At 34.0% G+C, this 17,996-nt stretch overlaps 2 protein-coding genes across 3 annotated transcripts; both read left to right on the top strand.

Annotated features, from left to right (window-relative positions):
- The first annotated feature begins 2,530 nt into the window (after nt 1–2,530).
- LOC118033464 (pentatricopeptide repeat-containing protein At1g74850, chloroplastic) lies at nt 2,531–7,344 on the top strand. Of its 2 annotated transcripts, XR_004684860.2 has the most exons (5): nt 2,534–4,575; nt 5,269–5,583; nt 5,664–5,771; nt 6,308–6,930; nt 7,057–7,344. XR_004684860.2 is itself a non-coding variant. In XM_035038467.2 (4 exons), exons 1-4 carry the CDS (start codon nt 2,735–2,737, stop codon nt 6,642–6,644), a joined length of 2,601 nt encoding a protein of 866 aa, XP_034894358.1. In that variant the 5' UTR covers nt 2,531–2,734; the 3' UTR covers nt 6,645–7,344. The 2 variants fall into 2 exon arrangements, 1 of the variants encoding a protein (XP_034894358.1); XM_035038467.2 differs by having other exon boundaries at nt 2,531–4,575; nt 6,308–7,344.
- A 5,275-nt stretch (nt 7,345–12,619) lies between these two features.
- On the top strand, nt 12,620–14,819 carry LOC118033465 (transcription factor MYB1R1). The gene is made up of 3 exons (XM_035038468.2): nt 12,620–13,021; nt 13,290–13,498; nt 14,125–14,819. Exons 1-3 carry the CDS (start codon nt 12,730–12,732, stop codon nt 14,578–14,580), a joined length of 957 nt encoding a protein of 318 aa, XP_034894359.1. The 5' UTR covers nt 12,620–12,729; the 3' UTR covers nt 14,581–14,819.
- The last annotated feature ends 3,177 nt before the right edge of the window (nt 14,820–17,996 follow it).

The following is a 17,996-nucleotide window of genomic DNA, read 5'->3' as shown; positions in this document are numbered from 1 at the left end:
CGGTCTATGACATGTAGCAGCTGACTGTAGAGTGTAGACGATTATGGATTGGATTCAATACTTATCTGGTGATACAGAAATGGTATATTTCCCAAATCACACGTATATTTCTCAAGTTGGCTGCAGAACAAAAGTAAATTCTGCGAATTAAAATGAAAGTCACGAAGATTGCTGGCCAGTGCCTTGCTTGTCAATTTTCTGCAGAAAAATGACAGTCCCAGATAGAGATCAAGAATGAATTTATGGTGATATCATGACTTTACATTAGATCAAAAGCAAAATGGATGCACAGCATAGCTACTTTGGCTAGTTCAAATGAAATTAGTGAGCTGTGAAACCTAGTGCAAAGAGAACCACAACAAACAGGACAATAATTCAACCTCTGCAATGGCTTGCAACATAAAACATTCTAACGACCACAAGAATTTGCAAAGCTGAATAATAGAAACCTCCGGTAACTGGTCATAAAAGAAAATATCAGGGAACATATAATGCCTGAAGCCATGAGCAGTACTATCCATCATTGCGGCAGCAGCAAATATTCATGAACTAAGAAACATAATTGTTCTACATCTGATGAGGAACAAAGAAAATGACGAACACAAAAAGGAATTTTAAACTGGATAGCGGTAGAATATGTAAGGAAGAGAGAAATGATCAAGGCCACTTCAAACACTCAGCAAGCTAGAATGTAACAACAGACTAGTGATAGATCTAGTGAACAATTACGTAATCAAGTGTTGTACAGTAAGTATTCTAATTCTGTAGGAGGCGATGACAAACATAGTGCTTAGGACATTTCATTTCCTCCTATTCCTACTCCATAAGAATAAAAAAACCCAAACTCTTAAGGGTATAGCTCAATTAATGAGACTCTAGATTTGTTTTCTAGAAATCACCTCAGGGTCACTGGAGACTTATATAACTATCAACTTTAAAATCTGTGGAATTAGTGATACGCGCAAACTAATATGGATACTCATGTTAATAATAATAATAAAAAAAAACAGAAGATTGAGAGATAATTAGGGTCTAAATTGTCCCATGAAAAAATAACAGATTGGCAACCTAATTAAAAAATAAACGATATCATAAAGCAAATGGTATTTACATCACTTCGACAAAACTACCAAAGCCCTCGAATTACATGCTTTCAACTGCTCTTGCATCATCAATTTAAGGAATTTCACTTGTTCCTGTAAGTTACAGAGCAAGGGGGTTATGATGTTTTAGACATGTTAGGATGGGTTTCGAATAACATTTCAAATTTTACCTTTTATTATTAAATCACTACCAAGGAGCTAACCTTTTTTTTCCCCCCCTTTCCATATCTATACTCAAATGCTATGTCATATCTGTAAAATATACTTAAAGACCTAAAAAGAACTCAAAACCAAATTTAAAATTAGCCTATTTAAAGATCAGAGGTAACACTAATTTGTATGCTCACGCTATGAACTAAAAATTTCCAGGATGCCAAAAAGAATCAAAGAAAAAAAAAGGGGGGGTTAGGAAAAAAACATAAAAGAATCCGGCCTAACACCTAACCTACCAGTAACAGAACAAACACAATAATTTAGGTAGTGTTTGGGAACGTGGTTGAAACTGCGTTCCCAAAAAATTCAATTTTTTTTTTGTTAAAATTTAATACGATTTGTATTTTTTGGATCATTTTAATGTGCTGATGTCAAAAATAATTTTTAAAAAATAAAAAAAATATCATTGGCATACATTTTAACATGAAAAGTTATTTAGAAAAGCAACTACTGCCATACTGTCAAACACGCTCTTAATCTTGCTTTATTTTATTTATATATATATATATATATATATATATATACACACAACAATAGGTTATCCATCGCTTGAATGAAAATATTTTATGCTGCTGTACTCGAATTCATGATCTCTTACCTTAGTCTACCTTAGTCTCGAACGTAATCAATTGAGTTACAACACAAAATTATTATAATGTGAATTCAACAAATATATTAATATGCTTTAATTCTTTATATAAATATTAAAGGCAAACTAAAGAACCCTACTTCTTTTAGTATAATTAGAATGTTTTCGAAGCTAAGAGAATATCATTAGAAAATTTAAAATTGTAGGGGTAAACAAAAAAAAAGTTCATTTTTTTATTTTGTAAAAAATTGCATTTGAATACAAAAATCATTTTCAGTGTTTCCTTTCTTTTTTTTTCTTTCTATTTCTCTTGAAAAATCAAAGTAACACTCTATTTCTAAATAACTTTAAAACGACTTGGCTAGCCATTGAGTTCAATTTGACGAGATATTTATCGAAGGATCGATCTGTATAAATGTAAGAAATAAAAGGATCCCGCGTGATGTTTACCCATTTGCGAATTCGAAAAGTTTATGACCGCGCGCCGCCCCCGTCTTCAGTGCCTATAATAATAATAATTATTATAATAAAAGGATCCATTAATAATTCGGGCCAAATAAGTAAGAAAACCAGAACCGGTTAGATCCAATTAAGAAAACCCGACCAATCCGCTCGCTCCATTTTCTTATCCACAAAAACTGCACGTGTCCTTCTCCAAGCGAACTCAATTCAAGCTTTCACTCTCCAGACCCATCCCCCTTCCTCTTCTCTGCAAAATTTTCCCAATTTCCCGAGAAGATTCAGCTGCAAATCTCAATTTCCCCTGAGAAAACCCACTCTGCAGACGTCTCCTCGACCTCCCAAAGCTCATGCTATCCAAATCACCAAAATGACCCTATCTCCTTCCCTCTCCATCCCCAGCCCCTCGCCCATCTCCACTAAAATCATCAAATCCAAACACACCTTCCCATTCCCAAACCTTCCTTCCCACCGCCGACTAGTCTCCTTCTCAAGCGACCGGAAAGCCTATTCCGGCGCCTGGAAAGCCAGAGCTAAGCCGAAAGAACTCGTCCTCGGCAACCCTTCCGTAGTCGTCGAGAAAGGCAAGTACAGTTACGATGTCGAAACCCTAATTAACAAACTAAGCAGCTTACCTCCACGCGGCAGCATAGCAAGATGTCTCGACGTTTTCAAAAACAAGCTTTCGCTAAACGACTTCGCTCTGGTCTTCAAGGAATTCGCGCAGCGCGGTGATTGGCAAAGGTCGTTACGGCTCTTCAAGCATATGCAGCGTCAAATATGGTGTAAGCCAAATGAGCATATTTATACAATTATGATTAGTTTGTTAGGCCGCGAAGGCCTCCTCGAAAAATGCAGCGATATTTTCGAGGAAATGGGTGCGCACGGAGTGTCACGCAGTGTGTTTTCCTACACTGCATTGATTAATTCCTACGGCCGGAATGGTAAGTATGAGGTCTCTCTTGAATTACTTGAAAGAATGAAGAAGGAAAGGGTTTCGCCCAGTATTTTGACGTACAATACTGTTATTAATTCGTGTGCGAGAGGTGGGTTAGATTGGGAGGGTCTGCTAGGTTTGTTTGCCGAAATGAGGCATGAAGGAATACAACCTGATATTGTCACTTATAATACTCTGCTTTGTGCTTGTTCTAATAGGGGATTAGGGGATGAGGCAGAGATGGTATTTAGGACAATGAATGAAGGAGGGGTTGTGCCTGATATAACAACTTACACTTATCTTGTTGATACTTTTGGGAAATTGAATAGGTTAGACAAGGTTAGCGAATTGCTCAAGGAGATGGCTTCTACTGGGAATGTACCTGAGATTTCATCGTATAATGTGTTATTAGAGGCATATGCAATAATAGGGAATATTGAGGATGCCACGCGGGTGTTTCGGCTGATGCAAGAAGCGGGGTGTGTGCCCAATGCAGAGACGTATAGTATATTGTTGGGTTTGTATGGGAAGCATGGGAGGTATGATGAAGTAAGAGAGCTATTTTTGGAGATGAAAGTGAGTAACACGGAGCCTGATGCGGCTACATATAATACACTTATAGATGTGTTTGGTGAGGGTGGGTATTACAAGGAGGTGGTGACATTGTTTCATGATATGGCGGAGGAAAATGTTGAGCCGAATATGGAAACTTATGAGGGGTTGATATTTGCTTGTGGGAAAGGTGGGCTACATGATGATGCTAAGAAGATTTTACTTCATATGAGTGAGAAGGGGATGATACCAAGTTCAAAGGCATATACTGGAGTTATTGAAGCATATGGACAAGCTGCGATGTATGAGGAAGCTCTTGTGACGCTTAATACTATGAACGAAATGGGCAGCAAGCCAACGATTGAGACTTACAATACGCTGATTTACATGTTTGCAAGAGGTGGGTTATACAAGGAAACTGAAGCTATTTTGTTGAAAATGGGTGATTTTGGGGTTGCTAGGGACCGGGATTCTTTCAATGGTGTGATTGAAGGCTTTAGACAAGGCGGTCAGTTTGAAGAAGCTATTAAGGCTTATGTTGAGATGGAAAAATCTAGATTAGTTCCTGATGAACGGACACTTGAGGCAGTCTTAAGTGTTTATTGCATCGCGGGTCTTGTCGATGAGAGTGTGGAGCAATTTCAGGAAATTAAAGCATTGGGAATATTGCCGAATGTCATGTGCTATTGTATGATGCTGGCTGTTTATGCTAAGAGTGACAGGTCAGTATTCACTTGGTTTTCTAAACACTTGAAATCTGTGTGAGAGTTCATCTATTCATGATTACTTTTATTGTCATTTGTAAACACGAATTGGAATGGAGGCTTAGTAATGTACTTTTATGAGAGAAGTTGAAAGCACAATGTAAGCTATCGTGGTCAATATTCTGTAGACGTTAGTAACACATGCTGAACAAAATCTAGTTAGGTTCCTAGAATATTAGAGTTATCATGTAGCCTTAGACATAAATGAGTAGATAGACTTTGTTTAATTGACTGTGAGTAGGACTCTGTTTTAGCATTCCCATTGATATATGGTTTGCTCCCTAAGTTTTATTTTGCATAACCTATTGTGGTGCTTGTCAATGGTATTTGAGATTTTGAATGTGAGAAGAAATTTTCTATTCTCTTCTTCCACAAAATTAATACGCTGGGAAAAGAAACTTGGCAGTAACATATATTCCTTTTCTGTTTTCTTTGTGTGAAGTAGCACTGCTACTTTCTCATGATGTTATTGTGTTGTTTATGGTGTATGCATTATGCTGTAATGGCTTTCTAATGCTAGAAATTCGTTTTTGATGCTGTGCTTTGTTGAATTAAAACTGTTTGATTGTTAGTTCTCAAAATTTTGCAATTGCTACAGATGCATATTTAGGCTTTTCATCCTATCTCACTTCTTGGGCCCCTTGTTCTCAGATGGAATGAGGCCTATGAGCTTCTTGATGAGATGTTAACGAATAGAGCGTCAAATATCCATCAAGTGATTGGGCAGATGATCAAGGGAGATTTTGATGATGACTCTAACTGGCAAATGGTAGAGTATGTTTTTGACAAACTTAATTCTGAAGGGTGTGGCTTGGGAATGAGGTTTTATAATACACTTCTAGAAGCACTATGGTGGCTTGGTCAGAAAGAACGGGCTGTAAGGGTTCTTGGTGAAGCAACAAAGAGAGGGCATTTCCCTGAACTTTTCCGTAAAAGCAAACTTGTGTGGTCTGTGGATATTCACAGGTGCTGAACGAAATCTTTCTGTTCAAATTGTTTTTCTTCTTGTGACATCCTTTTTAACTTTTATGTTGATGATTTGGCAGGATGTGGGAAGGAAGTGCATACACAGCAATATCTGTTTGGCTCAATAACATGTACGAGATGTTCATGAATAGAGAGGATATTCCCCAACTTGCATCAGTCATTGTGGTGTAAGTCCTTTTCTCCTAAGCACTATTACTTTCTTTCTTATTAGAGACTGACAGAGGGAGGGAGAACTTTTGTTCAACAAAGATAGCTTTTAGCAGAATTGATTCCTCATCCCTCACAGTCAGCAATGTGATCTGTGTCCAGCATGTACCTCTATTTGAAGCTATATTAAATTCTTGCATTATAACCATCCCAGGTTGTCTCTTTGCCTCTCTTGAGCAAATCCATATTGGTTAAGTATATAGTTGGTATCCCTGCAAGTCTTAGCTATTAACATTAGTTATTTATACTTTAGTTGCCAACTCACAGTTGTACAACTCTAGTGAAAAGGTTGAAAAGTTGCAAGGTGATAGCCTATGCTATGTATGTTATTTGGGCTTGATTTTCTGTTTTGCTTATCAAATATTTTATAGATCTTTCAAATGGATTGCATGAAACTTTTTTAATATGTGCTATATTTTTTGGTCTTGATTTTCTGTGTTTGTCTGAAACTTTTGGCTCTTACTATGGTGATGTTTTTTCTTTTCTTCCTTATCAGACGGGGACTGTTGGAGAAAAGCTCAGTTGCACAAGATTTTCCAATTGGGAAGGCTGTACATTCGTTTCTGCAGGATATTGTGCCATCTTCATTTTCTTACTCTGGATGGAACAAAGGTCGAATTACCTGCCAACGTTCCCAGCTCAAGCGCTTTCTGTTGGGAACAGAATCAGTTTCAGATGGGACCAAGAAAGATAAATTCATTATGTTAACTAACTCCCCTCTTTCTCTTTCTGGAACAAGAACATCGAGTGATATTGAGAGTAGCCAACACAACAAGTCCAATTCTGGAGCAAGAATGGGAACCAGAACAGAGCTTATGACAAGCACAGTTTAAGTCGATATGCATAATCCGTTCATCAGTTTTCAGGGCCTGGAAAATCTGCAACGTATTCCAGTTAAAAGAGCTATGTGCCAAGGATTGATCTGCTGCTGTTTTTTTTTAGTGTCCACACGTGGAAATCAACAAAGTTTTTGTGGAGGTCAATATCAACAACCACATTGCTGGAATAAAGTAAAAAGTGGGACGTGTTGTAACATCAAGTTCCTTGGTTCAATAGTGGGGAGAGCTCGGATGATGAAAAGGATTACTAGTTTTGTAGCTGTAGATTAATTTCTCACATGTAAATGAACTTACATTTTTTTTTAAAAAAAAATCTACACGCATTGATCAATTATTTGAACAAGTTAAACACTAGGACCTAGTGTTTCATGATTTTAACTTCTAACCACATTTAATTTGGTTGTAGCTGCAACTTGAAGAGGCAGAGAGAAGAAGAGGAGGTGCCTTCCATGAGGATAGAGAGGCAAAGCAATGTAGCTGGCTAATTCAAATGCATTTCTCTTACTTTGATGAATGGGAATTTGTCTCTCATGTCGAATGGAATGTATTGTTAACGATTTGATCAATAAACGAAGTGCTGGAACACTCCAATTTCTTGCATTTTTGCCCTAATATGTTTAAACTGTTGACAACAGATGAAATTGGCATTCGCAGAGCTAGCTCCCTTGAATTGGAAAAATATGTTTGCTTTGGACACTGATGTTGCTTCATTGAGTTTTTGGCACGGGATGAATTTCTTCAAGGAAGCTCTTCTGAGTTTCCATTCCTGTTAGATGTTTTTAAGCTTCTTTGGTTTTTTCATGTTTAATAAAATTATTGTGTAATTTGGGAATTTGACATGTTTAATTATTGTGTAATTTGGAGAATGTGGTAGAGTAATTCAAGGAATACCATCTCTTTATTGTTTTCAAGGAATAACATTAGCAGAGTATTACTATGGAGGAGAAATCAGTTCCGTAAATTAACAATAAGGTTGCTATTTTGCTAATGTTGTGTAAACCTTAAATTAACATTAGATTTTATATATGTTTATGATGTTTATGCTAATGTTGTGCTAATAACATGTTAAATTACAAGTTGAACTCTTCTATAATATCTGTTTAACATGGTTTAACATGATTAGTCATGTTTAAACATTGTTTACCATTATGTAATTTTGTATAATTTATCATGACAAGATACAAAATACTATTTATTTATTGTTGCTCATTATGGCAACTTGCCATACATTAAAAAAGGTTGTTGTCATGACTATACTAATTAAATTTCATTCAAATGTGTGTGCTGCAAATTCTTGGTTGTTGCTGGCTGTGTGTGTATGTGTTTTTTTTATGTAGATGTTTAGACCAGTATACGTATATCTCGATTAATCCTATAAATCATGTATTTTTTAATTTGTTTGGTAATGGTCAAATTATGATATTTTTGCTATTTTTAAGGCACGGGGGATAATTTAATCATTAAATTGAATATAACAACAATTTCTTTGTTGAATATGGCAATTTAATCATTTTTATAAATAAAAATATGTAAATAACACAAATTTTTTTGTTGAATTTCTCTGTACAAAATAAAATGAAAGGATGTAAAGTGTTAATAAAGTTATTAAAGTTGAGTATATAATTAAAGTGTAGTTTTTTAAATCATGAATGAAGAGTGAAAAATTGACGATTATAGGATGATTGATATAATTATCCCTAAAAAGATTATAAAATCTAATTAAAAAAAATATTCAATAAAAAACATTAAAAAAAAATAAACAAAATCAACTTGGATTAACTTATCAAATTTACGATCCGGGTTATATAATCGAGATAACTTCATAAAAAGTAAATAAAAAAAATTACAAAACTTAATTTTTAATCAATTTAATATTAAAGAATAAAATTTAATAAAAAAATCAATTAAAAAAAAGGTGGGGGTCACATGATTCATTATTGATATTAATAGTGAGTTAGCTGTAGTTGACACTCCAACTTTTTAGATTTATTAAATAATTTTATTATGGGTTTTTTTTGTTTGAAGTTGCTTGTCACTGGGAAGGGCATGCAAGCCACATCACTAAGAACCGAGGCCGGAAAAATATTGATGATTTTTATTCTTCCGTGGTTCATTTAACAAAAATAATATTTTTAAATGTTGGCTCTCAAGAAAATTTAAAAATAGGAATAATCAACATTATTGAATGATTACGTTAATTTTGTCAATAAATATTCAGGTTTTGTCAATAACTCATTTACACTATTTTTTTTTATTATTAATATAGATGTTTGGTTCAGCTTACATATACCTTAATTAATTCTATAATATTTAAAATTAACAATTATATAAAATTTTAATAATCATCATATTATTAATTTATAATTAATCACTGTTTAACTTGATTAGTCATGTTTTAAACATTATTTACTATTATGTAATTTTATATAATTTAAAATATTGTTGCTCGTTATGGCAACTTGCCATATATTAAAAAAAGGTTGTTGTAATGACTATACAATTTAAATTTAATTCAAATGTGTGTGCTGTAAATTCTTGATTGTTGTTGATTGTGTGTATATGTTTTTTTTAATATGGATGTTCATACCAGCTTATATACACCTCGATTAATCTCATAAACCGTGTATATTTTGATTTGTTTGATAATGGTTAAATTATGATATTTTTGCTATTTTTGAGGTACGAGGGATAATTTAATCATTAAATTGAATATAATAATAATTTTTTTTTTTTATTGAATATGGCAATTTAATCATTTTTATAAATAAAAATGTGTAAATAACACAAAAAATTTTGTTGAATTTCTCTGTACAAAATGAAAGGATCTAAAGTGTTAATAAAGTTATTAAAGTCGAGTATATAATTAAATTGTAATTTTTCAAATCATGAATGAAGAGTGAAAAATTGACGATTATAGGATGATTGATATAATTATCCCTAAAAAAAATTATAAAATCTAATTAAAAAAATATTCAATAAAAAAATTCTAAATAATAAATAAAGTGAACCTGAATCAACTTGTCAAATTTGCGATTTGGATAACATAAATCGAGATAACTTCATAGAGAGCAAATAAAAAAAACTACAAAACTTAATTTTTAACCAATTTATAATTTAATATTAAAGGATAAAATTAAATAAAAAAATCAATTAAAAAAAAGTGGCCTGACATATATCAATTTGGATTAATTTATCAAATCTGCGATTTAGAAATATAAGATCGGAATAAATTCCTAGAAAAAATTGAATAAAAATATAAAACCCACTCTACCATTGAAAGTTAAAAAAAAAAAATCCACAACACGAACTTGGAAAAAAATTTAATAGAAGAAGAAGAAGAAAAAGCTAAGAAAAAAAAAAAAAATAAAAACACTAAATAGTGAATTTATTATCAGTACAACAACGATTATAAATCGACCTATGAATTAGCCAGAAGGAGCCGTGCGCTGACCTTTTCAAAATAACAATGTCAATTGAAAGCCCCCACCAGAGGTAAAGGTGCTCTCATTTACCTTTTCATCCTGTCCTCTCTATCTATAGTACGAGGTAAATTGAACAAGCTAGCGTCGTTCTGCATTTCCCATTGGTCTCGAGGCTGTAGATAAAAAATGCGTGCTGTGTCGACCTTTTATATTCCCTGATTGCAATGACCTTTTCTCACATTCATTAGGATGATGATGATGATGACGACGGCGACGGCGACGGCTCATTTGCATTTTCTTTGACACTAAGGAAACACTTTCGGGACAGAGATTCATCCAGAGAGGAGTTTTAGGATCACATGCTCAAAACGCAAAAGTGCTCACGACAAAGAATATATATAATGGATGATGGGGGCCAGAAAAGGCTATATATGATCACCACGCAGCTAGAAGCAGCCCGCAATATCCAAGCCAAGGATTTGCCAGTCATAAACACTATCGCCTCTGTGATTTCGCGGAATCTTGCATAGTTTTCGTGCTTGATTCTCTGTGCACTTTGTTTCTTGGAAAAAAAAAAAAAAAAACACAGTGAGAGAGAGGAAGAGAGCACTGTCGCGTTTTAAGTAATTGTGTGCCAAAGGCCGTGCCCCCCGTCCTCATGATCTTTCACTATATAGCATGATTTTATCGTACAGTATTTCCATGTAAGAGGTCAAAGATAATAAGATTATGATGCATGCAAGTTGTTCTCACATGAAGAGCTAGCCCTAGCTAGCTCACGATGGAAATGGTGCCATGTTGTTATTCACCCCCGCCATGCTTATTATGTAAAGCAATCTAGCTAATTGGTTTATTTCAGGAGTGGGAAAATAGGTGGCTGGCAGCTTCGACGGTACTGATATTGAGAGCATATTCTCCTCCGAAGCTCCATCTTTTTGACATGACTATAAAAGTCAAATTAAATGGCTGGGAGATGGAAACACAGAAGTGACAGTGGAGCCCCACCACCAAACGTTATCTTGGCTTATCCTCCCAAGACAACCCACCATGAAAGGTGTTTGTAATCCCATGTAACAGTAAACTAAACAATCCTCTTCCTTTCTCTCAAATTGGATGGAAAGTGGATGCGCGATGCCTCATGCGTGGTCCACACGCCCCATCTCTCCTCCGACGACAGGAGAGGGAAAAGATGAGAAAGCCCATCAACATGTTCTTACTCAACCAGTATTGACCTCCCTTTTGGAGGGTGCTTTTACAAGAAAGCATAGTATGTGAAAGGGCAGGGCTGGCATCTTGTTTTTACGTGGAGAATCCGGTGAATCAAGAAGATGCTGCCCCTCTGGATCATCTTGAAGAAAACGGGTTTTTTTAAAGAAAAAAAAAGGTCAAGTGGCACAGACAATATTAGGTTGACTAGGACAAAGAAAGGGATTGGATGAGATATTTATATATTTCCTCGAAATCCCTCCAGCAGGACACCATGTGCGTTCATCGTCTCTTCACTTTCATCATGTGAAGTGAAGACTACGTGAACTCGGGGTTCCAAGCAGCCCGCTGTCCTATGAAATAGGCAGCGGAGTAACTACGAAATAGTCTCTGATGGCAATATATTGTAAAGAAAGACTTCCATTTTACTGCCTCTCCTTGGTTCCTTCAAGGAAGCCAAGCGACCCCCGTTTATTTCTTTTAAATTCTCATAGCTCTTTTTTTTGTCAATGTTGTCGTGATTTACATTTTGTTTTCGCGTCTTCAAAATAAATTTTAAATTATTTTTTTACATTTTTATATCATTTCAATATGTTATATTAAAAATAAATTTTAAAAAATAAAAAAATATTATTTTAATATTTTTTAAAATATTTTAAAAAATAATTTTTATCACATTATTAAACTGTTTATTTAAAAAATATATTTTTTATTAACACATAAAAAGGGTAATCATATAAATACAATTTCAGATTATTTAGGAACACTTCAGAACCTTGCACAAAATCTAGCTGCTTTCCTTTTTTACCCTGTGTGGGAGATAAATATTCCCACGTGAGAGTCATGAAAGTTATATCTATTCTGATTCTTGTTGTGCAAGTAATATAATTTGAAATAGGAAATTCAAAAGAATATCTTAGATAAGAAATTAAGGAAACAAATATTTGAGACAAAATTGTTGATGACAAATGAAACCACTTTTATTTCCGATTCTGACGGATAATTAATTAATTCATTAAATCATTAAATACCAACAAAAAAAGAGAGGAAACGAGCCCTAATTAAATCATTAAATATCGAGAGGAAAAAAAAAAAAAAGAGAAGAAGATTTAACATCAGATTCTTAAACACTCCGAAACCTTGCCTAAAATCCATATCGCATCATCATCATCATCATCAGATCAGATCAAAGATAACAACGAGAAAACCTCGCGAGCTTTTTCCTATTTCCTTTTTTTATTATTATTATTATTTTGTTTTCCAAAATAAAACAGGAAAAAACAAGTGGCACGCTTCCCATAGCCTCGGTTTTAAAAAACATGTCCTATATAACGAGCATACACATGGACTCCTTTTCAACCCTTCACAACTTGTTGGATTCACTGTCTTGTTTAGCTACTAGAAAAGAAGAGAGAAGCTGTTGACGTTTTTGTTTTCGCTTAGATTTAGAGATGGTGACCGGGAGTAGCTCCACCGTTAGCGGTGGTGAAGGAGCGGCGGAGACGAAGCCGAAAGAGATCAGGTTGTTTGGGGTCAGAGTGGTGGTTGATAACTTTAGGAGGAATGTGAGCTTGAATAATGTATCCGAGTATCAGTATTACAAGGAGATGACGCCTAATACGAACAATGATAATAATAATGAGGAGGAGGATGCTGGTGCTGCTGTTTCTGGTTATATGTCTGCAGATGACACCGTTCACCGCTCTTCTTCTGCCTCTGGAAGACGTAGTGAAAGAAAGCGAGGTTTCTTTCGATCTTTTTGATATTCTGCGTGTGGGTTGTGTGATACTAAACTAGAAACTTTTTTATTGGTTGATCTAAGATTTGTGTTTTGTTCTCTGATCAATCACTCTATTAATCCTTGATTTGTGTTGGTGTGTCTAATTAATTGGGATTTGCTGGATACCTTTAGATACACAGATTAATTAATATTTCTGCTTTTTTGTTTGTTTGGTTAAAAAGAAGAAGATTGTTTGGGGTGTTTTTTGTGATCATGTGGATTATGAAACAGGAGTGCCATGGACGGAGGAGGAGCACAGGCGATTCCTTTTTGGATTGCAGAAAGTGGGAAAAGGAGATTGGAGAGGAATTTCTCGTAATTTTGTCAAGACTCGAACTCCAACTCAGGTTGCTAGTCATGCTCAGAAGCATTTTCTCCGCCTCAATAGTGTCAATCGCCGCCGCCGCCGAACTAGTCTCTTTGATATCACCGCCGATACGGTAGCAACATCGCATCACATCCCATCCCATCCATGCTATTGTGCTTTGTCATCAACTGAATTGTTTTGAGCCTTTGTGTATTGAGTTGGTTTGTTTAGATTTTTTAAATCTTAGAAACTTGATATCAATCCTAATTTTGAATCTCTTAGGTTTTGATTCACTGACTTTTTCAAGGCTTTGTGTATCAATTTGGTTTGTGTTTGATTTCTTAAACCAGACAATTTTGATTCTAATCGAGATGAATAATTGAATATGGATTTGTTTGATTGGAGAACGTCTTAATCCAAGTCAGTTGTAGATATCAACAGCACCGGGAAAAAAAAAAGAATTTAAGAATGCTTATGCCTTGACATTATTTGTGTAAAATTTTATTAGTTTCTTATAAAATATTTTCTGGGTTGTTGAGATCAACAAGGAGAAGCAATACTGATATGAAAGTCATCATTTTTTTTTTCTGTTCTCGGAACTGAAACTATTGACTTTGAGCTTGCCCAGGTAATTGTACCAGTTGTTACTATCAGTTGTGTTCTCTTTACAATCATGCATTTTGTTCCATGTCCCTTGTTTTCTTCACCAAGCAATTGGTAAAAAGCTTTGAGCATCGTCTTGGTTTTTACTTTTATCAGGTGACTTCAATGCCAAAGGAAGAGCAGCAAGCTCATCGCCAGGACAGCAATATCAACAACCACGCATCTCCGTCAAATCCAACGCCACCTCCACCACTGCAAGCCAACAGCATCACCAATTTCTCTGGGGTGCCGTCGATCCCTATTAGAACTGTCAACCCCTCTGTGCTGCCTCTCCAAATTGAGAACCCAATGATGGAGAGCCAATCACTTGGACAAGGCCATCAATTCATTAACCACTCAACAAATCTAGTCCGCCCAGTTGCCGTCGTTCCAGCTGTTTGTACTCCAGCAATGCCTGATCTTAACTTAAATCTGAAGCCAACTGCTGATTCATCATCACTGTCACTCAAACTGTCTTCACCATTTGTTCAGAGGGAATCAACATCAAGGTCTTCAGCTTTCCAGGCGATGTCAAGTATGAACAATGGTGATAACATCATCACTGTTGCTTGAGGAAGGATAAGAAGGGAGGGCTGGCTCATAATTAATCAGAAGAAATAGGGTAGATAAGGTTAAATTAGGTGACTGAGATTTTTATCTTTTGCTAATGTACAGACCTGAAAAGGAATAGGTTGTTTTGTTGGTTTATGCTATTATTATCTTTTGGATAGATTCCTCTTGGTTCTGTGACTGTTTTTTGCTAGTGCGAGCTCGACATGACTGGAAATAAATAAGCCAGGCACTTCTGTTAATTGCTGATATCTCTTGATATGCTTCTCAACCACAAATGGTGTGGTTTCCTTTGCTTTATGGCCCAAAAAATCAAGTTGGGGTGTTGGTGGTGGGGATGCTCTTTTTGTTTTTATTATTATTATTGCTGTGAGTGGGCACAGTGGCTCGACGAACATGGATTGAATGGATGTGGTCCTTGCTAGTGGATCAAGGGTGGTTGTTCGCTGTAGTATCTGATGCCTCGGGACGGGACAGGGCACGCTTTATCTGAGAATTCAGATGTGTGCATGCTGTGCTGCTGCTTCTTAGCATTTATTGGGTGTTAAATTTAGTCATCTTCTGGGAATTATCATTTCTTGCGAGAGAATATTTATTTTTTAATTAGCTTTTTTTGATGTTTGCATGCAGGCCAAGAGAAAAGTTTTGTTAGAATTTCTCATTTTCAATAAAAAGATATAAAAAATGTTATTGCTGAAAAAAAACCTTCTGAAAAAAAATACAATTCTACGCCATTAAAAGGATAGGCTAAGGCCTTGTTTGTTTCCCGGAAAGTAATTTCCGGGAAACCATTTTCCAAACTTTCCTGTGTTTGTTTGTCATTAGGAAAGTTGGTCAACGGAAAACAATTTCCAGTCACGAAAAACACTTTCCGGTCAATTTTAGTCAAAAAAAAATTGACTTGGTTTTCAGGAAAGTGTTTTCCTTTTAGCTGTGTTTGTTTTCCGGAAAGTGGTTTCCGGGAAAGCACTTTCCAAACTTTCTTGTGTTTGTTTGCCAGTAGGAAAGTTGGTCAATGGAAAACACTTTCCAGTAAAAGGAAAATTTGGCTTGGTTTTCAGGAAAGTGTTTTCCTGAAAAATTTGAGGGGAAAACACTTTCCGGAAGTTGTGAAAAATTTAGAAATGTCATTATTTGCTGATTATATCAAATTTGATCCTCAAACTTTTGATTGCTATATATATTTTGTTTTGAATATTTATTTTTCAATTTCATCTCTTACAATTTTATTTTTATATTAACTTTGGTCCTTATTTTTATAATTGCTATTTGCTTTTTTTTTTTATCATTTTTTTATTGAAATTTTTTATTTATCAAATTTGATCCTCATTCTTTTTATTGTTACTTATTTTATTTGAAATAATTTATGAAATGTTGATTATTATTATTTTAATTTCTTCATTTTTCATTTTTTTTTAATTTTTTAGATTTGATCCCTATTATTTTGATTATTATTTGTTTTATTTGAGATTAATTTATATATTTTTTTCAATTTCATTATCATTCAACTTTTTAATTTGTAAGATTTGTTCTCATTATTTTAATAAACTTGAAAAAAATAAAATATTAATAAGTTATTTTCCAGCTCATTTTCCATGACATAACCAAACACTGGAAAGTGTTTTCCAGTTCATTTTTCATAACACTACCAAACATCGGAAAATACTTTCCCGGAATTCACTTTCCAGGAATTCACTTTCCCCGGAATTCACTTTCCAAAAGGAATTTACTTTCCTGCAAACAAACGGAGCCTAAGAAAGATTACAGATTACTTGTCAGTCTAGGAAGCATACATGATAATAGTTGTTTTCCATATAAATATATACTAATTTTGCGTGAATTCATTTTAAACATTCTCCATAGTTGTTTTTTTTTTAATAGACAAGACTTTGTAAATAGGCTACCATTACATGTTCCTTTTCCATTCCTACACTAACACATGCCCTGCTTTGCTTGCATTGCTAATGAATATGTTATCTTTTGTAAGGTTTATGATGGTTTTTTTTTTTTTTTTTTTTTTTTTTTTTTTATAGGTTTGTAAGTTGCTATCTTTTGTTGGGTATATACATTATTCATTTCATTAATAGGTACCTAAGAATCTATGTTTACATTATATTTTTTGTGTTTTGTTAAAAAAAATATATTTTTGAGAACTTGCTCTTTTACTTTTGTTAGATTAATTTCCCTATAAAAACTCAATTGTACCCTTAAAGAATCTAAGATTGAAAGACAATGTAGATTCAAGTTAACTTAAATGAATATCAAATGAATTTGCATAAAAATTAAATCTAAGAACTTAATTAGATTTTTAATAAGCTAATTTGATTTAATTATTGGTCTAATTAAAGGTTTAATTAAGTTTAAAAAATAATTTTTCAACTTATGATCTTTAGATGATTCATTGCGCTTTAAAAACACATGCTAAAAGCCATGGAAAGAGCGAGGAGGAACCTGAAAAACACATATCCTTATACAACCAAACCCGAAAATCCTTAGCCAAACCATTAATCAGCCAAGAAAAACAACATAAAACCCTTAATAAGCCCACCATTACAAGTCCAAAGTTGGTTTAGAAATCCCTAGTTAAGAAACATTATTATTGAACAATGTATGTTTTCAATTTTGATGAGGGGGTGTAACTTAATGAGCACATCGTTTCCCCCTTTATTTTATCTTTTAAATTCCTACTCAAATATTTTTTTAAGCTTCATTTGAAGTGATTTTCTAGTTTAAAAGCCATGATTTTATTTTGTGATGTTTAAGCATGCTTTGAATATAGCTTGTATATGATACGTATTGTTTAATTGTCTTATTTTGATGTGTTAGAATATGATAATAGAATGATATATGATAATGCATAATGTTGTTTTACATGTATATATGAGTATTTGGTTAATCATTTTTGAAGTCTTGGTAAGATGTGTTAAGTATTGATGTTATTGTAGTTTAGGCTATTTTATGTCAGTTTGCTGGATTTCTTAAAGTTGTAAGCATGATGTTTAAACTTAGAGACAATGAATTTAATCAACAAAACATTGTTTATACGTAGGGAGATATATTTTGGGTTTGCTGTCATTATTTGGTTTTGCTTGTTGTTTTACTATTGACTTTTTTTTTTTTTTTTTTAGTTCAAACAATTTGTGTTAAGCATAATTAAGCATAGTTACTAGGTTCAAACCATTTTCTAGGCTCTTTATGCCTTTTTATGGGTTTAGGTTTATTGTTGGGTTTCTAGGTTTTTATGTTTTATGGGTTTGGTATTCATAAGTTGAAGATTGTTTTTTGTTCTTAATTCACATGTCTTTTTAATTACATATGTGCACATCCTTATTGATCTTTAATCTAGAGTCTTAATGGCTTAAAAACACCAAAATCATAGCATTTGATTTTCAGTTCTATCATTTTATTTTTTCGATAAA

The sequence above is a fragment of the Populus alba genome, chromosome 15 (assembly GCF_005239225.2).
Source record: "Populus alba chromosome 15, ASM523922v2, whole genome shotgun sequence".
NCBI classification, from domain to species: domain Eukaryota; kingdom Viridiplantae; phylum Streptophyta; class Magnoliopsida; order Malpighiales; family Salicaceae; genus Populus; species Populus alba.
The sequence above is the reverse complement of the archived record's forward strand: the minus strand, read 5'-3'. Positions and strand labels throughout refer to the sequence as shown.